Here is a 25066-nt window from a genome sequence, read left to right as displayed (position 1 = left end):
GTTAAAGCTGTTTCTTTTTTTGGAGTAGTGCAACGCATATATACATTATTTTCAAGTTCTCCTAAGAGATGGAAAATTTTACTTAATAACGTGAAGGGATTAACCGTCAAATCTTTGTCGAATACTCGTTGGGAAAGTCGTATTAAAAGTGTTCAAGCTATTAGATTTCAAATTGTGGAAGTGAGAGTAGCTTTACTTGAATTAAATAATATTTGTGATGATGCAAAGTCAATAAGTGAAGCTGAAAGTTTAGCTAATTCAATCGAAAAATTTGAATTTTTACTTGGTATGGTCATTTGGTATGATATCTTATTTGCTATAAACATGGTGAGTAAGAAATTACAATCAAAATCTATGTGCATGGACTCTGCCATGAAACAATTAGAAGGTGTAATCTCATTTTTTAAAAGTATAGGAATGATGGTTATATGGTGCAAGTTTGACTATTGCTAAGAGTCTTGCATTAGATATGAATATAGAGTCAATATTTACAACAAAGCGCCGTATTTTTAGGAAAAGACAATTTAATGAAAGAGAAGATGATGAAGTTTCACTATCATTAGAAGAGTCTTTTAGAATTGATTATTTTATTGTTGTTGTGGACATGGCAATTGCTTCTTTAAAATGTAGATTCGAGCAAATGAAAACTTTTGAAAATATATTTGGCTTTTTATTTGATTCAAAAACATTAAGAACTTTGAATGATGATGAATTAAGAAAATATTGTGTCAATTTAAAATCTACTTTAACTCATGACAACTCATCAGATGTTGAGTTAGATGATTTATTTACTGAATTAAAAATATTACAAACGACTTTACCAAATATGATAATGTCTGCAATTGATATTCTTGAATTTGTTCAAAGTGTAGATTGTTATCCAAATGTTGCAATTGCTTATAGAATTTTATTGACTATGCCTGTTACAGTAGCATCGGCTGAAAGGAGTTTTTCAAAATTAAAATTATTAAAAACATATATGAGATCATCAATGTCTCAAGAAAGATTAAATGGATTGGCAATTTTATGTATTGAGAAAGATATCTTGGAAATTCTTGAAACTGATAATATTATAGAAGATTTTGCAAATAGAAATGCTAGAAGAAATTATTGTAGATAAATTATGTATTATTAGAATTTTATTTGGGATCTCATTTTATTATTTCGCCCAGGGCCTCTTCAGTCGAAGGACCGGGGCTGCAATCCGAGCTATGATTTTAACCTGCATAGTTCCTATGGAGGTCTGGCTCAGCGTGGGTAGCTGCCCACGATAAGATCATGTAAGCTCCTCCGTCCCTGTGTGTGGTTTAGGACCACATTTGAACTCCAAGCCAAGTATAAGACAAAAGACCTACCATTGAAAACTAGCAATATCTTAACACTTAAGAACAATGATACAAATCGCCACAATATATTTACTGCTTTTTAAGAAAAACAAAAATGAACCAACTTATGGATGTGTTTAATACATGAAAAAGAATAGAACCAAAATAGAATGATAAAAATTAACTTATATATGGTAGTCAAATCCTAAAAAATGTAGTACTTTTATAAAATTAGAGAATGGACCAAGAAAGAAAAGAAATAACAAACAGAGAAGAGCTTAACTAAAAATTTACCTTAAAAAACAACATTTTAAGAATAATCATGAGATTTATGAAGGAAGAAAAAAATTACCATCACTTTGGGATTAATGATGAGATCTAGATAACTATAGGATGACTAATGTGATCTTAGCGATCTAAGGAGGGGTACTTAGGTATGTCTGAGGGTCAAATTTGAGAAGCCATATATATGACATTTCTTAAACCCACTAAGGGTGCAATTAAAAAACTTTACTTTTAGAAGAAGAAAATAAATTAAAAAACCGTCTAGTATTTAGTAACAATTTTAATGATTTTTAATATTTTATCAATGTTAAAACGTCTATGAAATTTCCATTTTATTATCAAAATACTTAAGAAAAAATAAAAAAGACATTCCATCTTATATTTATCCCCAAAATATCTTTATTCTAATTCTCATGGATAGCATTTGAAATCAAAGAGAGGTAAATCACTTATGAATTATACAAATTTCAAAGGTATTCATTTTTATTTTACCACAGATAATCTCTTAAAAATACTTTTCAAAATCCATTACATTTTTTTTAAAAAAGTTTTTTTGACTTGCTCGCCTTCCTCCAATCCAGATCTCGAGCTTTATCCACAGCCAACGCTCCTTTTCGCTCCTCTTTAAACAGACAACCATAGATGACTGCGACCGATCTGACTCTGCCCCACGGAAGTCCACCCACTTCCGGCGGTTGAATTCAGTCAAGAGCAGCCATTTTTGAACCTTATTGCCAAAGTCGTAGAGGTGGAAAGAGATGGACCTTCCGCTCCTGCTTTGTTTCGTTTCCTTGTACTGTGATGTTCAGTAAGGAGGGCAACCCAAATCCAATCAGAGGCCTTCGCCAAGAGCTATAATCTTCGAGGAGCACCCACGATCGGTGGTCCTCCCTGTGCGTGTGGTGCAAGGCGCAGACTGCCGCAGAAATTTGACTCAGGTGACTAATTTATCTTCGCTTCTCTCTTCTCTCCTTGCCACGCTTTGTTTCCTTCTGTTCATTTCCGTGTCCGCTCTCGCGCTGCTTCTTGTTCTTCCACTGCGACGATCGACGAAGGACGAATCGTGAGCACTTTTTTTTGGGTCTCGATATCGTCTTCATTTTTCTGCGGCTCTATGTTTCCAGCCCCAAGCAGCCAGTTTCCTGAGTTGTTTCTTCTCTCTTCCTCTTGTTGCGTTTGTTCTTCTGTCGACTTCGTTTTCATTGTCTGCTTCTAGAAATCTTCAGGTTTGCGTCTTTTTCAAACATCTTTGTGCTATATTGTTTTCCGTAAAGGACCCGTCTTTATTTACTTCAACTTTCGTTTTTTTTTTCTTTTTCCAATCTTCGTCGCGCTCTTGACAGACTTTACTCACTTCTGTTCGTTTTCTTGTTTCTATTTTTTTTTTTTTTTTGTATGTTTAGATTCTCCAATTTTCTTCCACTCTCGTTGATGTTTTTCCTCTACAGACTGTGTTAGAGACCTTCTCTTTAGCTTCCGAAGATTTTGCCCACTTCCAAGAATGGGGTGCTTCAGCTACTTCAAAAAGAGATACATATCTATAAGGTCCGGGGTTTCGCCTCCCATCCAGGGAACAACGCCCATTTCCTCACAGATGTCCATATCAAAAGATGGCACGGGCATGTCAGAGGATTCAGCAGCTGTGGAACAGATGAGCAAGTCCACTTTCTCTGCGTCCTCTCAGAAAAGCATACCTGAGTTGTACGAGGAAAGAGGGGCACATAACCTGCGTGTTTTTGAGCTCAAGGAGCTTAAAAATGCAACAAACGACTTCAGTAGGCTGCTAAAGATTGGTGAGGGTGGGTTCGGAAGCGTGTATAAAGGCTATGTCAAGCCTCCCAATGGGAAGGGAGATAGAACCATAGTGGCCATCAAGAAGCTTAATCCACAAGGCATGCAGGTACTTGTGCTCAATCTCAAGTGTTTTACAGCGTCATGTATTCTTCAACCATAGAGTTTTTGTTGGGAGAAAAATGATCCAAAAATAACTTATTGTATTCTGTGCATTTTTCATTCAGCATATGCCAACTAACTTAGGAAATAGGCTTAAGTTGTAGTTGTGCTCCAGATTTAGTGTGCATGAATATGCACATACTGAGCTGCATGGTCAACAGGTAATGGACATGGCAATCGAGAGCTAGTTTCATCTTCTTTGGCAATGAGATGCATGAATGTGCACATAACGATGCCAAAAGCAAAGAATGAGATTTCCATGTAGGATAATGTGACAAAAAAACTCAGTGAAGGATATAGGATCTTGTGATTGTTTTATCATTTGAATACTTCGAATTTTACTTCACGTTGAATTTTAAAAATGAATCTTGATTTATGGTCCTATAGCATTAACTGACTTCTTCTGATGGATAAATTTATTTTCTGAATTTGATGTAGCAATTATTTATTTGCAGATGTTTTCAAGAAATTGTCTCACCTTCATTGAACTACTTGAAATGTTATTGTTCCCTTTGTAGATTATCATTATTTTCGGTTGTTCTTAAGTAGATCTTTTATGACATTCAATTTGGTCTATCTAGGGTCACAAACAATGGTTGACAGAAGTGCAGTTTTTAGGTATTGTGGAACACACAAATCTTGTTAAGCTTATTGGATATTGTTCTGTGGATGGTGAAAGAGGAGCACAAAGGATGTTGGTCTACGAGTTCTTGCCTAACAAAACCCTAGATGACCACTTATTTAACAGAGCTTATCCCTCTCTTCCATGGGCTATAAGGTTGCAGATAGCCTTGGGTGCTGCAGAAGGGCTGGCATACCTCCATGAGAGGATGGAAATTCAGGTATCCCTTGAGAAACCATAGTTCTGTCTTATATATATGTGAACACTGTTCTTAGTGCTAATTTGATGAAAAGAAGCTACCCTGATATTGCCAGAGAAGTGCTATTATATTTGGAGAATCACTTAAGTCAGTTGAATGTACTTATCCAGCTCTATTTGGTGTCCATAATATACCTAAATTAAGAAAAATGATCTTTTGCTTGGCTGTAGTCCTGAAATACACACTTTCACTTTCGTGATTACAAAGGAATTATCAAATATCGTTGGCTTGATCTAGGAAAATAACTTCCTGCAGTATTTCATTTGATTAGGAATTTTTCTGTGCCTTTTTTGAAAGTCAATTTTCCCCTTTAGAAGGGAATGGTTGGATGGAGAAACTTTCATTCTTGAAACTGCCTACATAATTCCAAGTGGTGCAACATTTTGACGCATAAATAAAAAAAATACATCTGAATATTAAATAAAAAATAAATCTGAATAGAGGGAATTAGGTTGTATTTTTCATACTTGGTTCATGTATTTATTGGCAATTTTTTTTCTCATTCAATAATTCCAAGTGGTGCAACATTTTGATGTTTAAATAAAAAAATAGATCTGAATATTGTATAAAAAATAAATTTGAATAGAGGGAATTTGGTTGTATTTTTCATACTTGGTTCATGTATTTATTGGCGATTTTTTTCTTGTTCAATAACCAATGCAATAGCATGTTACACTCTTGGTTGAGATCAGATGGTAAAAAATTAAAAAGCTAAGTACTTGTCATGAGCTTGAAATCAAGAATAAAGGATAAATTATATGAACCTTTTACACCTTGAAATACTACTAGAGAAATTAAACCTGCAAAAATAGTTCAAAAATGGATTTCCAAAGAGCACCTAGTAAATCCAATTGGACCCAACTTATTGTTGGTTCTAAAATGTATTATTTCATAATTTTAGATTCGGTTATGGTGCACCAAGGAATGAAGAAAGAATCTTGTGACTTGGTGCATATTCAATTATTCATGCAAGATCTTTATTTTCAATATATGCTTCTGATTACTTGAGGTGGAAATTTATGTTATAATTGATTTGTATGCTATAATTTCTGAATTTTGTAGGAATCCTTATATATGAAGATTGAATGATACGATAAGTGTTTACTACAATTTTGGTATATACTTGGCACACACCATGGCTACCCAACACTTAATATCACTAAAAACATCATTATGTAACATACATCATAAAATTCGTTGGTCTCTAATGTCATCCATGGTTTCTTCTAGGGATGCATGTTTGCTTTCACTCCCATTGAATTAGGAAGTAAGTTTCATTTTTGGGTTTTTATTCATGTTCTATGACTCAGACTCTTTGTAGGCATTTGAATTCTAGGTTTCCTCTTTCATGGCAGCTATAAAACATTGTGTATTGGGGTTAAGTTCTCTTTAGAGGCTTAAGTCTATCAATGAAGTGAACACATATAGTTCTAGGATTTTCTCTATCTTCACAATGCATGTGAAGTTCCTTAAACCTAGTTAGTAGGTATTCTATCACACTTGGGGATGATTATTTCAAATTTATTAACTTATTGTATAATTGGTCCTTAAAGTATGTGAGAGAATATTTTTTTAGTCATTTTATCCCATTTGGTAATGGGTTGTCATCTGGACATTTTGCTTTCTTTTTTTTTTTTTCCAAATGTGATCCTTATTTCTTTAATTTCTCCTTTCCAGCAAGACTTTATAAAGGTGGATAAACCTTATGGAAAAAAAAATCTAAAATGTTAAGCACAAAAAAAAAAAAAACAAGTATGACAACACAAGAAATGTGAAAGATTACTCTAGGTGTTGCCGATTATAAATGAACCGCGAGGTTGCAGTATGTCGCAACACAGAGAGCAAGAGGTCACTAGAGCACGAGCATACGAATGAGTGTGATGAGTGAATTGTTGATTCCAAAGCTTTGCCTCAAAACTCTTTATTCCTCTGTTACTGACTTGACAAGCCCCGGTCGACTCGAGCCTCCCCGGTCGCCTAAATCTTGCTAATGTGGCTGCAACGTTTATCCTTTAGATAATGTTAATTGCATTCTCCGGTCAACTAGAAGCTCTCTAATCACTTGGAGAGGGGTCAAATTTGATCTTGATCCGACTCTCGGATCGCTAGATAACATCTCCTGGTCACTTGGAAGCTACTCCAGTCGCCTCGACCCTGATACGATCGCTTGGACTCTCCGATTTCCCTCGTCGAGAGTTATCACTAGCTAAGTCGCTTGAACTCCCTCTGGTCACTTGGAACTGTCGAACTTTGCTTCCCTACAATGGTTATGCGTAATGAGTATGATAGAGAATGTAAAATTACCTGCACTTACTTTTGGATCTAGATATTCAACCTCCAACTGACTCATCTAGACTGAGTTGTCAAACTAATCTGATACCACTTGGACTTGTTGCTAAGCTTCAGCTCCCAGCTTACTCCACCTAGACTTGTCTTGCCAAGCCTTCAGTTTCTAGCTTACTCCACTTGAACTTGTCTGCAAGCTTCATCTCCTAGCTCCCAACTTCTAGCTTATTCCACTTGGACTTGTCTTGTCAAGCCTTTAACTCGTAACTGACTCTACTTGAACTTGTCCTCCAAACCCTTCATCTCCCAGCTAACTCTACTTGGACTTGATCCAACTAGTTCTTAACTAGGACTTTCATGCTTGGTTCCCAATCAAGAGTTCGCTCATGCCTGACTTCCAATCAGGTCTTTAGTTCCACTAGGACTTTAGTCATTGCTTGGTTCCCAACCATAACTTTACCATTTGTCAAGTAACCTACTCATACACACTTGACACCAACTTATTAGATCACAAGTTTAAAAACTTTGAAAACAATTTGAATTAACTTTTCTTTACGTGCCCTATTTTTCTTTCTCTCCCCCTTTTTCATACATCAAAAATGGATTAAGAGGAGAATTAAACAAGACATAATATGTTAAATCAAAATTTCAAATAATTAATTATAAATTAATAAGCAAGATGAAAAACAGACATGTAATTAGTTTTAAATTCAATCATGAAGCTACAAGTCAAATCAAATAAATAGCAGTCAAAATCCAAATAAGTCAAACATGAATCTCCTAAAAAAAATTGGAACCAAGATTTGTCTAGTTAGATGGAGGAGTAGGTTGTTGACTCGTGTGCGGGGTATGCATCAATTCCATAATCGTAGGTAAGTGTGGTCGACCAAACCTAATTTTTATTGATGTTGGTTAAATTAGTTTAATTTTTTTTTTTTTTTTTTTTTGCGGTTTAGTACCTAGTGCTTGTATACTATCTGGGCAATCGGAAGGTAAAAAATGTTGACTTCTCGAAAATCATATTTCTAGTTTAAAACTCTAACCTTGAGTTCAAGAGAATTTCGAAAGTAAATTTAAACATAAACATAAAAGGATAATATTTTTTTAAAAAAATGCATTTATAAAAAAATCTAAGTTTTTATCAAAATAAGATCTTAAAAACACTTTCAAAAGGGCCAACTTTGATTTCCGGCTTAGCTATCTATAAGATAAAAACTATCAACCGGTTGGTCAATGTAAGTAAGTTTTCAGCTTAATCTTACGAAAACTAAGCTTTTAACATGTGAAAATTACCTAACTTGATCAATATAAAGTTTTAACCCCAATTCATGTCGATGCACTGATATAAACATCTGGAATTAATGACCATAATCCTAAGCATCTCACGCCTTTCTATATTTTTTCCCTCAAACACAAACAAGTTATACCTTAGGTGTTTATGAGATGCTAACTGACTAAATCTATAGGTGCATGCAGTATACGGTAGGGTCTAGGCTAAGTCCATTTTGTAATTAGAGATGAATAAAGCAAATAACATATTGAAACCATATCTATTTAAAAAAATGTAATAAGTTGAGTTAATGCTAGTCTAAAAGATCTAAGAGGTAGCTTCCCCTAAGTTGGAGCTCTAATCGATTTTAATCTAGCATTAACATAGTAAGCACTTGAGTCAATCACATGTATATGTTGTTTGGGTACCTAATAACATTTATTTTCTACTTGATTAACTAAGACAGATTTGGGAACCTAAGTCATTTTCTTCCCATTTCTTTTGACTAGGGTAAAGTAAGATTTTGACTTGAGTTAAACCCTTGTTGTATGTAGCCCGTCTAGTCCCAAGCATCATATTTAAATACTTAACCCAGACGTGAACTTGCTCAACGTTGACTTTAACTCACTTGGTTTTTCAAGATAGAGTTCTCTTCCTTAAGTTTTGACACTTAAGTTGAGGTTCAGCTTATGGATGGAAGAGTTGTTGCGATCCGTTCTTGGGGTGTGGTTGTGAAATGGTGAAGGAACTCTGGATTCAGTGTAGAAGAGGCGTCGTGGGTGGAAGCTGAGTCCTCCGACTGTCTTCCTATAGGGATCTTGGTGTCGTGGGATGGAGAGGCGTCTGTGGAGGAAGGAAATCCTTTTTACCTCCAATTCTGACATGAGGGAGATGACATCGGTGAAGGTGATGAAATGAGGAGGCATCGGGGATGTATCACTATCGGGGGAAGCTCGTGATCGTGAGGTTGGGGGGGGGGGGTCCGTTAGTTGAGAGGAGTGAACTCGTTTCCTCAAGTGAAGAACCAAATCTGAATTGAATTGAACCAGATTGGGGCTTGAACCACAATGAAGGTTGCCTTGGTTCGAGTTGAAGTTGAAAAGTTGAACCGCTTCTATTTCCAATTAAACCAACTCTAAATTGAACCATACCAAGATGAACTGACTTCTCCTTAACCTCAAGCCGTGAGTTCAATTGGTTCGATTCGTTCATCTTTAATTCCCTACTAGACAAGATTCACATTTTTAGATATAATGCCCTAAATGTAGGAAGAATTGCATTGAAGCTCAAAATAGAACCAAACTCGTAAAACATGATATGAATCAACAATTAACCATATGAGAGTATTAAAACGTCGGGTATAAGAGTCAAAGTAATGTGTCCAAATGTTAGTTATCAATCAACTAGTGAAGAATATTTTTATTTGTTGCTAAGTCTGATGTTAGAGGTGATCGATGAAGAATTCCAATTGAATCATGGGGGCTAAGGTCAACTGATTAAGAATTATAATAGAATGATGCACAATAGAAAAATTAGAGAGAATCATTGATTTGACGAAGTTGCGTGACAATTGTTCTAATATCTACAATACATTCGGTGATGATGGTGGATTCTTATTGATCTTAGCACAACAAAATGGTAAAGAGTTATGTTAGAACCCCAAGTGGTGGAGCCATGATTGTTTTGATATGTTGTCAAATGAGTTAAATTAGGCTTTGTTATTTTTGATGTATGCATCTAAGTGTGTATGGACTTAAGAGAACACAAAAGCACCCGATGGCTCAAGATCCGGTGGAGTAAGGTTGGTATGAGACACCTAAGGGATCAGAAAGGGCGAAGAGCATCAAAGACGACAAGACTTTGGCAGAAGGCAACAAGCGAGTGAGAAGGATGACACGGGAAGGGAGCCGATAGGCTCGGTGCTTCCAAGAATGAGAAGCTGTGGAAGAGTACTTCGGTAGACTGAGAAGGATGACACAAGGAGTGAGCATTTGATGGACGAGAAACCAGGCGCAAGGTAAGCCAGTGAGATGAGTGTTGAGTGACTTGTAATTGGATAAGAGTAGATGATGTGTGCAGACTACAAGTGCACAATTATCGTTAAGTAATAAAATATCGTCCTTTGGGACTGTTAAATCGAATACTAGTTTGAATGCAAAGTAGGTTATCTAAATGAGTTGAAATTGAGAGAATTGTGTGTGAAGGAAACAAAGTAAGAAAGCAAATGAGAATTTGTGGGAAAATTATTTTTGGAAGCAATTCTAGGACTTCGATTTCACCGCGATCATCGTTGACACCCTAAATGTAACTCACTCTTTTACCTTTGTGTTCGATATGCATGAAAATGATTTATCCTGAGTTACCCAATACTTCCTCTTGGACAATATATGTGTATCTAATGTGGTGCCTACTTTCATGGTAGCCTTACTAAAGCGATCGCTTTCTCAGAGAAACTTCTGTTGTGATGCCTCATGATTCTCTAGGTGCTATTCCTTACTTCGTGACTTTGAATCAGGGTAGATTCATTAAGCTTTGTAATAGCCAATGGTGCCCTAGAGAGGTTTTGGACTACTTTCGTGAATGAACCCTTAAGTTCAGGATTTATAGATCGGAGAATTAAGTTTAAGTCTCGGTCCTTCCTTGCATCTCTGTGGTATGAGAACACACACTAGCGATATAATCATATATATATACTAAAGCTGAATCATGTATCAAATATGTCATGTGATAAAAAAAGTTGAATTAATAAAAACAAGTGTCAATAATGCATTAGACTACTAACTAATCCCAAAATTAAGAAACTACTCCATGGAGATGGAGTTACAAGCCAAAGACATAATGAAATACATTCTACAACTCCTATCAAAGAGAAAAGAGAGAGAAAGCTTAGTCTTGGTGTGGGCATAGGCTTTGGAAGATCTCCAAGCTCTTCGGTGGACGAAATCCTGGTGTCTCCTTGGGAACGACTCTCTCTTAGGGTTCCTTGTCATTGAAAAACCCTTGATGGGAAGGGGAGAACCCCTTGATCCCTGAATGCTCTAAATAGATTCCCCCTTGGTCCTTTTATAACTTCCAAAGATATGAAAAATTAGTAAACTTTCTTAAAAAGTTGGGGGCACTTTCCTAAAATACAAAATTTTCTTGAAAAAAGGAGGGCACCGCCAATTGACCCTAGCCTACCATGGCTGTGGTGAGCTCCACGGCTTGGCCGTAGTGGGCCCTGGAAATGGAACACGCTCGTGCCTAATGGCATAGCCAACCTGTGTCGACCACTGAAGAGCTCCTCGTCAATGTACAACAAGTAGCATGACCGTGTTAGGGGACACGACCAACTCATGTTCGGTGCTGGAAGTCCAATTTCTGCTCCGTTGCTTGTCTAATTCCTCAAGTGATGCACGACTGTGTCAGGGGACACGACCATACCGTGCACCATGCTGGAATGCACTCTCCAAGGCTTCTTGACTCCAGTTAAACTCCAAAATCACATCCTGTCAATAAAAACACACAAATAGTAGTTCTTCGAACTAAAAAGATAAAAATAATGCAAAAGCGATGACAGTATGCAATATATGCTGACATAATGAATCAAATGTACGCAAAATAATACTGAAAATATTTGCATGAAACACACATCAGTAGACTCAACCTTAGGTGGAATTAGGCTTTAATTTAGGTGTAGTCGACTCGGGAGGTTCGGGGGTCAATCAGGCTAGTAGTTCAGTCAACCAATGCATAATTTTATCCTTATCAGTACTACATGTTATCGCTGGAGTTGGATCAGTTGACTTGACAATGGGATTGGACTACCATAAGCTACGTGGAAGCTGATCCAGCAGCAGGGATTTGATGTAAGTGGGATCGTACGACCGTAGTGTAGGATCGGACGATCGGAGGACACGCGACAACATATCTAGAGAAGTTATCCGAAGCTGATGTGTTATTTGGTTGATTGAAAGGATGCTATGTCATCAAAGAGATGAGTGAAGACCGTCGAGAGGATGAGATCTATCTACCACGTCATCGGTTTTCAATCAATTGAACAACCTTTCCGGTCGATTGAATGTGCCAAGTCTGCAGCTCTTTATAAGGAGGTGAGAAGTTCAGTTGCAAAACACACATCCATGAGCTTCGATTACATTCAAAGTGTTCTTTTTCTTCTCTCTTATATAGTACTCAAAAGCTGTAAGAGGCTACTCCGCCTTTAACACTGAAGAGGAGAAGGATAGTGAACAAATGTTTCCTATGCTTAGGCCTTGAACATAACAATCTGGGGGTTATGAACCAAATAAATAACTGAGTCCATTATGTTTATATTCATGCTTATTTTGATGAACTTATATGTGGGTCCTTGCTAACCAGTTAGCAAGAGAAAAGATCATTTTAATTGCAGATACACTATTTACCCCTTCTCTCTAACGATTCGAACCGATTTCGCTGCACCAACAAGTTGAAGATGAAAGGGGCGAGGGGAGCATTTAAAGGATAACGTTCCTAAGATAATTTACTGCCTTGTTGTGCACTCATATTTGAATTTCGATTGTACTCATTTATAAGGTTTCTTCACCTCTTGTTAGAAGGAGAAAATCTAGTGGTGCATTTTGGATAGGCTCACCAATGAGTTATAGGTGTAGAGTAGGAATGAGGATTCTGAACTATTGTAAATTCAAGTATTAGTGTGTTTGTTCTTGTTTATTTTATTTCGGGTGCATATTGTGTTTAAATTAACCTTGCTAAGTTTTTAACAAGAATTTTTAAGTGGTAATTGTAGAAACATTCGCTATTAATCCCTTCTAGCTTGTCCAACATCCATTGCATTGGTCCTAATAGAATTTCTTATCTTGCATCATCAATATAAGAGGACTGATTCCCTTCATACATTATTAAATAAGAATGATAACTGTAAGCATGTGGATGCTTAGGATACTCTCTAAGTGTGATAACTAAAACAAATATGTAGTAACATTTGTCCATGGAAGATCCAAGATAAATCAGAAACAACACAACTAAACAACTAAAAAGTTTAAAGAAGAGACTTTCGTCAAGTTCATACTGGACCAAAGAATGGCCATGGGAAACTCACCAAGGTTGAGTCAACGCAAGACTTGAGATCTGATAAGACTACTCTTGAGGTACTCAACTTACCATACAATCATTGATGATTATGCCTCAAACATGAGCACAACACAAGGTCCAATTATTCTTAGCCTCAATTACTTTGATGATTGATATCTCTCTCTCATTGATGCACATACAGTTCACACTTTATCCATTGCTACAAGTTCACCTTAAGGGCGTGTTTTGTTCAGGGTTATTGTTGATAATCTTGGTTATCTATCCAATGTTATCAACAAAAACTTTATTTGGTTTAGGTAATGAGTGATCCCCGAGCAATGACTCATGCCTGACACGTTAGCAAATGGGGCATGTGGCTCGGAATCAGAATACCTTGGAAGTGTAAGGTTTTCCATGATTCTAGGGTTAACAACAAAATTTTCGCAAAATTACCTTCTACCGGCGGTGGGTTTCCTTTTCATGGGATTGGAGTTGTGGCAACGATTAGCAAGAGTTGATTCAGGTGAGCGCCGGCAGTGAGAAGAAGTCGAAGATGGTGAAATTTCTGAAGTCTAATAAGGCCGTCATCATCTTGCATGACTTCTTCGTCATGCGGAAGGCCATGATCATTCGAGCCTTCGATGGCGACACTCGGGAGCGGCCCTATGGCCACTGCCTGGTGGCCGACAACGCCAAGTACCCCAAAAAGTTCATCCACAAGGACTTTGCGAAGAAGAAAGCCAAGAAGTCGCGGGTGAAGCCGTTCCTGAAGCTGGTGAACTACAACCACATCATGCCCACCCACTACACCCTCAACGTGGATCTGAAGGACATTGTCACCCTCGACGTACTCCAGACTCGGGACAAGAAGGTCGCTGCTTCCAAGGAGGTGAAGGCCCACTTCGAGGAGCGATTCAAGACCGGAAAGAACAAATGGTTCTTCACCAAGCTTAGGTTTTAATCTAAACAACGCCTTTTGCTCCTATTTGTGTCTCCAATTTATGATTTGTACCTAACAGTTCAATCCATTGAGGTTTCTGATTGTGGATGATTTGTGTCTCCGATTGAGGTTTTATCCATTTATGTTAAACTAGGTTAGCGTTTCTAGAGTCGACATTTAATTCCTTAGCGTTTGCTTCCCCAACTACTCATTGAGGGTCGTGTAGCAGGGAGTGGCGACGGGGATCGCCATGCGCTTGATGAAGAGCTCGAAGAAGAGAAGAAAGTAAAGGGAGAAAATGAGGAGGAATGGTACGATGAGAGATAGTGAGATGTAATTTCCTTTGCCCACATTCGCCTCCCGTTGTTGGCATCGACATTGTCCTTTTCGGAGGGGATCAATAGCGAGCGACAATGGGTGAAGGGATCCCCACGATTCAGAGACAGCAAGCCGCTCTTGTAGCTGCACGAGATGCGGCGATTGCGACCGTCGCCGCCGCAATCTCTCCTATCAGAGATCTCTGTGGCCTATGTTGATCTCCAAGAAAATGCGAACCAAAGTGGCACCGAAGGTGGAATACCAAGGATAATATAGTAAATATTAAACTAGGTTATACACTAAAACTTTTAAACCTAAAATTGAATTAAACATATATTTTATTTCCTATAACCTTGGGTATGCGATTTCTTGATACTCACATAATCAAAGTTTTACATGATAACTTGAATAAACACACCCTAAGGTCATGCTAATGGAAGCACTCTTGCTTTGTCTTAACCTATCTTTGATAACTAATGTTTTTGTTTCACTCTAAAGTCTATCTTGACATTATGATCTCACAGTGGATCACAGTAGCTTGATTCTTAGGACAAATCACATAAGTTATGCATTTTACTCACAATTGCTTACATTAGAACTTGGCACAAATCTTTTTCTCTTCAATTTTTTATTCCTTGCAATTGTATACAAATTTATAGTAGTCTCTCCACAATATGTTTCGCAATTTCACCCTAGGAATGCGATAAAGATTTAAAATTAATTCACATACCTCATACACAATGCACAATTAAGGCGTGTCTCACCAACAAGCTTGTTTGCGTAAATAGGAATCACAATCTCACATTCTTCTCACCTACATTGAATTCATATTTCGGAGCATAAGTCCCCTTCAAACATTGGCACAATGGTATAGTTGTTGCTTTGTGACCAAAAGGTCACAGGTTCGAATCCTGGAAACAACTTCTTGCAAAAAGTAGGATAAGGCTGCGTACAATGGATTCTTCCCCGGGACCCGCATAGCAGGAGCTTCGTGCTGGGTTGCCCTTTTTTTTTTTTAAGTTCCCTTCGAACAATCATGATGATCGCTAACATAACAATGCAACTTAATATTTTTCTCCCCATTGTGTTATGGCACATAGCATTTTTGTTGGAGATACTCCATTCCCTTGTGCTTGCTCATCATACTCATCTTCAACATCTTTGCATTTTCTTTTACAATATGAATTCAATTTTGTGATAATGCAAAGTTGAGGTCCTACAATTTTCTGAAAATTGTATTATTTAAAAACTATCAAATACATGGGAACCTAACTTTTTATTATATGTATGGATTCATACTTATTCTTCATGATAAACTTTTCTAATAAAAAATCCTAAACTAAACACACTTTTACGAGATAATATTTTCCACTCTCTCTCAAGACAGTGAAAATGTTGATCATTTCCAGCTTGGATATTATACTTTGAAACATTGAGCTACTTAACCTTTTAGTAAGTATATCTGTAAGTTGTCTATATGTTGATACATAAGGGGTACAAATCAATCCTCTCTCTAGTTTGTCCTTGATGAAATGTTCAATAATGTCTATCAATTTCAATTTGCTTCATTTGATTATAATGTACTGGATTGTGAGCTATGCTAATTGCAAACTTGTTATCACAATAAAGTCTTATTTACCTTCCCACTTTAAGCTATTGCTTGAAGTTTTGTTCTGCCAATAGATCACGCCACCATATTTTGATTTATGCTACTCTTTATGACGAGGTTACCTACCATAAAAAGGTGCAATATCCTGTGGTTAACCTCCTGTCAACCACTAACTCAACATAATCATCATCCGTATGTCTCTAGCACCAAACCTCCATTTCTTTTAAACTGAATACACGATTTCGTAGTCTGTTTTTGAGTTAGTGTAATACTCGGTGAGCTACTTGCAGATGAACATTTTAGAGTTATGCGTGAATCGACTAATTACATTTGCTGTATATGCTCGTTAGGAGATAAATAAAATTTTCAACCTGATGTTGATACATTCTTTTATTTACTGTGATATCTTTCTTTGTTATTTCAAGTCTGAGATTTAGATTTATTGGAATACTTACTAGCTTGCATGTTGTCTTGCCTCTTCCTTTAAAGAGATTTGATGCATATTTATGTTAGGAGATGTAAATGTCTTGTTTAGAGTGAGCCACTACAATCCTAAAAAAGTATTTCGACCTTCCTAATATTTTGATTTCTTACTCTTTTGTTAAACACTTGCAAAAAGGTGTTTAATAAGTAATGTATAATCTCGTTGGCTTTGCCTATATCCCATACATTTCAATCATAACTTTGGCAAATATACCAGACCATGTTCGCGGTGATTGCTTTAGTCCTTATAAGGTTTTTTATTTTCAATTTACATACAACATGAGCATTCAAATTATTTTCATATCATGGAGGAACCTACATATAAATTTCTCTCTTGTTCCCCATGCAAAAATTTATTCTTGACATCAAACTATTATAATTCCAACTATAATTAGTTGCCAATGTTAGTAGAATTCTGAAAGAATTCATTTTTTCAACTGCAGTAAAAATATATAGATAATCAATCCCATCAGTTTGAGTATATCCCTTGTCTACTAGTTATATTTTATAACTCTATTGATCCATCTGCTCTATATTTCATTGTATAGATTCATTTACACTCCACAGGTTTCTTTCCTTTTAGCAACTTTATCAACCGTGTTTTATTCTTCTCTAATACCTTCATTTCTTTATTCATGATTTATTTCCATTCCTCATTGGAAAATGCCTCAAATAGGTTTCTTTCCTTTTAGCAACTTTATCAACCGTGTTTTATTCTTCTCTAATACCTTCATTTCTTTATTCATGATTTATTTCCATTCCTCATTGGAAAATGCCTCCAATAAGGTGGTAGGAATGACAATGGTGTTATGTTATCAAGAAGTCTTGTGAAAACTGTTGAAAAGATACAAAGTTTTCAATAAGATATAAAGGTTGTTTTGTGCACTAGTTCATTTTCTAATAGAATGGGAAGATTTAGATCCGCATCACCTACTTGAGATTTAATTTCATCTTGTAATGAAGAATTAGAAATTGTTACCTCATTCTCATATTTGGGTTAGAATCCTAGACATGCATTAGTTCAGGGACAATCATCTTCTCCCTCGAGTATTCCCTTTGAGTACGCTTTGTCAAGTCTCACATTCTTAATGATAGAGTTGGAATTTTCATATATAGATTTATACACAGGTGCTTAGATAGGATGTGCCTAAGCACAGGAAATAGGATTTGACATAGATTAGACACAGGATTTGAAATGGACTCAGATACTCACTTAGGCACAAGTCGAATAAGAAATCCCATCCTTATCTTCTAGTTTAAAATCCTCTTGAAGATAAGGTGTCGTGAAGTAAGACATTTATTCATTGAAAGTAACGGCCACTAGCACATAGAATTTCTTTAATGGAGGATGATAACACTTGTACCCTTTTGAAGAATAACTTACAATATACATTTTAACATCCTTAGGTCTAGCTTTCCTCTTTTTTGATTGCGCACATAAACAATGACATACCCAAATATCCTAGGGACAAGATTATTTGTGGTGTGTATGTTTGGAGAGAATGTTAAGAGTGTTTCCTTTAGACTCTTAAACTCCAAGATTTTAGAAAGCAAATGATTTGTAAGATAAACGACCATAAGAACTACTTCTCCCAAAAGGATTTAGGCATAGTTCTCTGGAATAAAAGGACTCGGGTTGATTGTAGGAGATGACCATTCTTTCTTACTGCAACTTTATTTTATTGTGGTGTATTGATACAAAGATGAGTCATGTACTATCTTTTTTAAAATAAGGAGTTCAGACGTATTAAAATAATCTCTAGAGCATTATTTGTTCTAAAGACCACATGATTTTTAATCATGGAGCAAAAAATTGGGAAGACTCATTAACATTAGATTTCTATTTAAGTAAAAAATCCTAGTAGCACAAGTACAATCATCAATGAATGTCACAAACCATTTTGCTCTAGAAACATTAGTAGTGGGACCCCAAATAACACTCTGAATGAGATAGAAGAGAAAAGAGCTTCTTGTATTACTTAATAGAAAAGACATGTATGTTTAGCAAGTTCATATGCTTCACAATTGAAACTCTCAACATCAAAACTTTGCAATAAAGATGGAAACAAAAATTGAACGATTCTAAATGATAGATGTCTAATTCGATGATGGTGAAACCAAATCTTATCATTATTAACTGAATAAAATTCTGAAACTAAAGTGGAAGTAAGTTGTCTTTGATAATGTTTGATCGACCCAATGCTTCGAGATAGTAGAGCCTATCCCTTTCTTTAGTTTGTCCAATCATCTCTCCTGAATCCTTATCTTGAAATACATAATAAGTATGATAAAAAAATCACATTGCAATATAATTCTTTACTAAGCTTTTGAATAAAGATAAAGTTTGAGGATAATATAGGGATATTAAGAACACTAATCAAGGTTAATGATGCACTTATTTTAAGATCTCCTGCACCTCCTAGCTATATTTGTTAAAGAACCATTAGTTGTGGATTTTTTTAATTGAAAAAAGCTCTTGCTTAGTGGAACATATAATCGGTAGCTCTTGAATTCATGATCCAAGGGTTGAAAAAGTTGTATTCAAGTCATTTAATCTAATGGAGGACGGAAACATACATGAGTACACTAATAAATAAGTACATGAAAGCTTGTCAAGGTTACAAATAAGAGATCTTCGCTTCTGAACCTCTTCTTCGTTGAATCCATTTGACTCCTTTGGTGTTGTTTTATTTTGTTGTATATTCGTCATATGTGTCCCTACTCTTGGCTAGGAGGCTTTCCATGAAGCTTCTAACCATGGATTAAAATTTTGTGTTGAATCAGTCAAAACAGGCAAAACATTTCATTCTGCTTGTTGACTGACATTGGCACGACTCGGCACCAGGCCTCGAGTAGTGCTGGTGGGTCATGCGACCCTTGCAGCCGTGCTGTAACGACCCGACCCTCGGCCCCTTGGGCGGCCGCTCACTTGGCTACCAGGATTCATAAACTCTAGTACTTATCCTGGAGGTCTAGAGTTCGAATCCTGGGGAAGGCAAAGTCCACTAGCCAGGGGTGGAAAGACCTTGTGAGTAACGGCACACGCCCGATGGACGTCGGTCGACGACATAAGGGGTCGCCAGTTGGGCCGCCCAAGGGACCGCCAAGGGGCCGCCCAAGGGGCCAAGGGCCGGGTCGTTATAATAAAAGGCGCCTTTTTATTGTAACGACCCGACCCCTTGGCCCTTGGGCGGCCCATTTGGTGGCCCCTTGGCGGTCCCTTGGGCGGCCCCACTGGCGGCCCAACTGGCGACCTCTTATGTCGTCGACCGACGACCCTCGGGCGTGCCGTTACTCACTAGGTTTTCCACTGGCTAGGGGTGGGAAGTCTTTGTGAGTAATAGCACGACCGAGGGTCGTTGGTCGACGACATAAGGGGTCGCCAGTTGGACCGCCATTGTGGCCGCCCAAGGGACCATCAGGGGCCGCTAGTGTGGCCGCCCAAGGGGCCGAGGGGCCGTGACGTTACAATAAAATAACGCCTTTTTATTGTAACGACCCGGCCCCTCGGCCCCTTGGGCGGCCCAACTGGCGGCCCCTTGGCGGTCCCTTGGGCGGCCCAACTGGCGACCCCTTATGTCGTCAACCGACGACCCTCGGGCGTGTGTCGTTACTCACAAGTCTTTCCACCCCTGGTCAGTGGATTTTTGCCTTCCCCAGGATTCGAATTCTAAACCTCCAGGATAAGTAATAGAGTTTATGAATCCTGGCCGCTCACTTGGCTATCAGGATTCATAAACTCTAGTACTTAGCCTGGAGGTCTAGAGTTCGAATCCTGGGGAAGGCAAAAATCCACTGGCCAGGGGTGGAAAGACCTTGTGAGTAACGGCACACGCCCGAGGGTCGTCGGTTGACGACATAAGGGGTCGCTAGTTGGGCTGCTAGTGGGGCCGCCAGTTGGGCCTCCCAAGGGGCCAGGTCGTTACAATAAAAAGGCGCTCACTTGGTTACCAGGATTCATAAACTTTAGTACTTATCTTAGAGGTCTAGAGTTCGAATCCTGGGGAAGGCAAAAATCCACTGGCCAGGGGTGAAAATACCTTGTGAGTAACGACACACGCCCGAGGGTCGTCGGTTGACGACATAAGGGGTCGCAAGTTGGGCCGCCATTGTGGCCACCAAATGGGCCGCCCAAGGGGCCGGGTCGTTACACGTGCTAGAGGGGCTATACAACCCTCGTGGCCCGTTGGAGGGGCCGCGCGACCACGAGGCCTGCCGGAGGGGCTACACGATCTTGCGGCCGCACTGAAGGGGTCCCGTGATCATCTTGGCCTCGTCGGAGTGGTCGCACGACCATCTTGGCCTCTCCGGAGGGACCGTGTGACCACGCGGTCTCACCGGAGGGGTCGTGCGACCCTCGTGGCCGCACAGGAGGGGATGTGTGACCCCATGGCAATGCCGGAGATGACGCGCGACCCTAGCTTCCGTGTCGGAGGGTCAGTTTAGGCTAGTGAGAAAGGGTGTTTTTAATTAAACCTGAGAATTTACGTTGATTATTTCAATCAACTCCTAGTTATGATAAGGATAATCAAAGAGACTTAATTAAACCCTAATAAAATTACCTAATTGATTATATTTTATTTATTTTAATTCTAAAAATATATAATACAATTTTTTTATTTATCATCATATTTTTGTTTTTTTTTTAAATTTTTTTTTTATATTTGTTAAATATTTTATTTTTAGTTATTATATTTTATATTTGAAAATACCGTGGAGGAGTCGCGTGACTCTTGTTGTCGCGAAGAAGTCACATGAGCGGGTTAGAGGGTTTTGATTAAAATTTAAGTTGATTATCTTAATCAACTCCTAACTATGATATGGATAATCTAAAAAGTCTTAATTAAACCCTAATAAAATTATCTGATTATCTATATATTTTATTTATTTTAATTCTAAAAATATATAATAATTTATTTATATTCATTTTTTTCTTTTTTTTTCAAATTATTTTTTAATTTTTTAAATGCTTTATTTTTAGTTATTATATTTTATATTTTATATTTAAAAATACCGCGGAGGAGTTGCGCAACTTCTACGGTCGCGGAGGGGTTGCATGAGCTGGTCATGGAATTTTAATTAAAATTTAAGTTGATTATCTTAATCAACTCCTAACCATAATAGAAATAATCTAAAAAGTTTTAATTAAATCCTAATAAAATTATCTAGTTAACTATATATTTTATTTATTTTAATTCTAAAAATATATAATAAATTATTTATTTATTTATCTATATATTTTCCTTTTAAAAAATCTTTTATATAATTTTTATTTTTTAAATATATATGTTAAATATTTTATTTTTTAAAAAATATATATGTTAAATATTTTATTTTTAGTTAATGTATTTTATATTTGAAAAATATTGGCACAATATGATACACTATCAAAACTATTTTGTTCCCATCATAAATTGATACTGTTCGAGATTTTAAACCATGCTTTAAACACCATTTACAAATGTGATGTGTATTTTTACAATAGTTGCACAATAAATTATTACAATCACAAGCTTTGATTGTGTTGTAGCAATTGCAAGTTATGACAGTTTTATAAGTCAAAACTTGCAGAAAAATGAGAAGGAAAATCAGCAATGAAGGCCATGCAATAAGGAAAAACGAGCAATGAAGGCCAAGCAATGAGGAAAAGTGAAGGCTAGTAACTAGGAAAAATTGGCAATGAAGGCCAATCAATTGCAAAAATTCTTGCTACGAAGGCTAGTACAAGAAGAATTTTGTTATGTGCCAAAAAGTGGAGAAGAGAGAGGTCGGATGCTTACTTGATGGCAAAAAGACGAATACGCTCGCTCCCAGCGCCCCCGCCAACTCGCCCCAGGGACAACACGGAGGAGGTAATTCACGGGCGGCTACTAGCCTTTGGAATAATGACTAGCACATAAGAGAGACATTTATCTTGGCTTTGTTAAGATTCGAAACCCAGACCTCATGATGACAATACCTCATGTGCTAGCCATTAGATCCATCCGAGGGGACTTGAGGTCAGATGCTTACTTGCAAAGATAGCAGGTAGTGTTGATCAACAAGGTAAGAGAATGAGGCTAGGCCGCTAGGGTTAGAAGTCTTCAATGGCTGCAACAAGAGCGATGACTAGGATTTAGAGTGATGTCTAGGGTTTGAAGAGAGATAGGGTTTGATTTGATACCATATTGGAAATTGGAAATTATATTATTTAAAAAATTGTCAAATACATGAAATGCTAACTTCTATTTATGGATGACTTACTTCATAATTAACTTTTCTAACAAAATATCCTAAAAATTCTAATAGACTTTTTAAAACTAAAGAGACTTTTACAAAATCATGTTTTTTTTAACAAAATGAGTACACTTTTATTCTGCGTCATGCACTTTTCATTAGTTTCTTTTGGTCACCTGCTCTCATCATTGTTCAATATTATAACCATTACATATCTGAATTGGTTTCTGGATTCACCTCCAGCAATACATTGTCGTCTATCTTGGACATCTTTCTTTATTATTATTGAACAGATGTGTCATGATTATTTTAAGATTATCCCACATTTTTTTCTCATCTCCTTAATTCAACAGGTCATATACCGTGATTTCAAAGCTTCAAATGTTCTATTAGATGAGGAATTTAGACCAAAGCTTTCAGATTTTGGCTTAGCAAGAGAAGGACCATCAGATAACCGCACTCATGTAACTACAGCGGTATGCCCTGAATCAAAGTTACCTGTTTCATGATCATGAGATCACAAATCACAATTTATCTTTGTTTTATGTAGCTTGCTTTACCTGATCTCCATATGAATATGAAACTTAATGTGTTTATACCCTTTTAAAAAATAAACATGTTCCATGACTTGCATAGTGGATTGGGGATTGAATACTTTGGAAACTACTTTTATATGACAAACTACTTTTGTCATGTGGAATTCAAGCACATATCCTCCAGATTGTCTTATGGCAAGCGGAAGTCATCAGAATGAATTTGTGCAAACCCTTAAAAAGACGTAAAAGCTTTTGCAGAAAAGAAATTGAGCACAAAGGATAAATAACTTTTTCTCTTACAAATTTTCTACATCGTCTGATATTTAATTCCCTACAAGTAGAATAGTGTACTGGCTTATTTATTTATTTATTTATTTTGTGGTGATCAGGTGATGGGTACCCACGGTTATGCTGCTCCAGACTATGTAGAGACTGGCCATCTCACAACGAAAAGTGATGTTTGGAGTTTTGGAGTTGTTCTGTATGAGATCCTTACAGGCAGGCGCGCCATGGAGAGAAATCGTCCCAGAAATCAGCAGAAACTATTGGACTGGGTGAAGCAATTTCCTTCTCAGAGTGGGAAGTTCAGCATGATGATGGACCCCAGACTTGAGAACAAATACTCACTTTTGGCTGCTAGAGAAGTTGCTGTGCTGGCTGATTTGTGCCTGTCAAAGTTTGCTAGAGAACGCCCAAAGATGAGCGAGGTAGTTGAAAGCTTAAAACAAGCAATGCAGTACAAGGACTTGGATGGTCAGGTGGGTGCTGTTGAAGTGACTCCTAGCGTGGACTTAAATGACAATACTGAGCAAGAATCTGGCGTAGCATCGGCGAGAAGACGAATGCTTCATCTGGAAAATCTGGGGAAGAATATTGGTGGGAGAAAATTTGTGCTAATGAAGGCTAGAAATCAAACATGAGGGCCGGTGTGCTATATTAAGTCATCTACACTGTAGATACAGTTTAGGGGTTATAGTTTTGAATATATAATAAGGGAGTAACATGGAAATCTTATATATGTCTTGGTATCGACTGGAAGATGATTGCTATGCTTGGCTGTGCTGAGGAGAATGAAAATATTTTTGCCATGGAGGATTTCTAGGTCGATAGCTTAGCTTATCGTGTTTTGGATGAAAAGAAGTTCTGGTTGAAGTATCGAGGGATAAGTTTAGTTTAACAAAGTTCTTTGTGCAACTTTTGTTTTTTTTTTCCGAAATTTGAAAGAATGCATGAGCTTTGCTTATTTAATGAAGGCTGCAATGGGTTAATAGTGTGGTTCTTCAAATGACGACACTTATACTTCTTCTAGTGGTTAAGTCACTGCAGGAAAAATATGATTTAGTGATGCTTTATTTTTATTTTGTTAAAATTGATAGTGAACATGAAACGGTACACTTAATAAACATCATCAGAGCATTGATATGAGTTGTTAGCATTTTTGACAATGCTTTATTTTATTTTTTAAAATTGATGTTGAAAATAAATGGTACACTTAATAAACATCATGAGAGCATTGACGTGAGTTGTTAATATTTTTGACAATGTTTTAAATGTCACTATAAAGTACACATTGCATTGTCAAACTGGTGATGTTAGTGTTGTCAAACTAGATTTTTTTTTTAAAAAAATAAACATTAATTTTAAAAATAAATTTTTATATAAATTTTAGTGTTTTTAGATGCAAAATTATTAATTAAAATTGTATATTTAAATTTTGGTAATATTTTTTAATTAATAATAATTTTAAATTATTTAATTTTTATTGTTAAATTATATAAGATTTTATTAATTTTAATTTTAGAAAACTCCTTGGTTAAAGTTATACTAACCCAAGGAGAAGACAACATTAATTTTAATTTATTATTTTTTATAACATAAATAAAAAAAACTATCACTTTTAGATTCCCTTCTC

General features: G+C 36.9%; 2 protein-coding genes across 3 annotated transcripts; both read left to right on the top strand.

Annotated features, from left to right (window-relative positions):
* Positions 1-2209: 2209 nt before the first annotated feature.
* LOC121984952 (probable serine/threonine-protein kinase PBL19) lies at positions 2210-24402 on the top strand. 2 transcript variants are annotated; one of them, XM_042538157.1, is made up of 5 exons: positions 2210-2548; positions 3059-3510; positions 4175-4405; positions 22972-23094; positions 23544-24402. In XM_042538157.1, the coding sequence occupies exons 2-5, from the start codon at positions 3112-3114 to the stop codon at positions 24072-24074; spliced, it is 1284 nt and encodes a 427-aa protein (XP_042394091.1). In that variant the 5' UTR covers positions 2210-2548; positions 3059-3111; the 3' UTR covers positions 24075-24402. The 2 variants fall into 2 exon arrangements, with proteins under 2 accessions (XP_042394091.1, XP_042394081.1); XM_042538147.1 differs by having other exon boundaries at positions 2216-2548; positions 4145-4405.
* On the top strand, positions 8996-14614 carry LOC121984964 (60S ribosomal protein L27-3-like). The gene has a single exon (XM_042538169.1). It carries the CDS (start codon positions 13606-13608, stop codon positions 14011-14013), a length of 408 nt encoding a protein of 135 aa, XP_042394103.1. The 5' UTR covers positions 8996-13605; the 3' UTR covers positions 14014-14614.
* Positions 24403-25066: the final 664 nt, after the last annotated feature.

Source organism: Zingiber officinale, chromosome 1B (genome assembly GCF_018446385.1).
Source record: "Zingiber officinale cultivar Zhangliang chromosome 1B, Zo_v1.1, whole genome shotgun sequence".
Lineage (NCBI taxonomy): Eukaryota > Viridiplantae > Streptophyta > Magnoliopsida > Zingiberales > Zingiberaceae > Zingiber > Zingiber officinale.
Note: the sequence above shows the minus strand (reverse complement) of the source record. Positions and strands in the feature narration are given on the sequence as shown.

Coding starts and splice junctions, on each gene's coding strand:
- LOC121984952 (XM_042538147.1), top strand. CDS start 3,112: ATGGGGTGCTTCAGCTACTTCAAAAAGAGATACATATCTATAAGGTCC. Junction 4,406..22,971: donor ATGAGAGGATGGAAATTCAG/GTATCCCTTGAG, acceptor TTAATTCAACAG/GTCATATACCGTGATTTCAA. Junction 23,095..23,543: donor GCACTCATGTAACTACAGCG/GTATGCCCTGAA, acceptor TGTGGTGATCAG/GTGATGGGTACCCACGGTTA.
- LOC121984964 (XM_042538169.1), top strand. CDS start 13,606: ATGGTGAAATTTCTGAAGTCTAATAAGGCCGTCATCATCTTGCATGAC.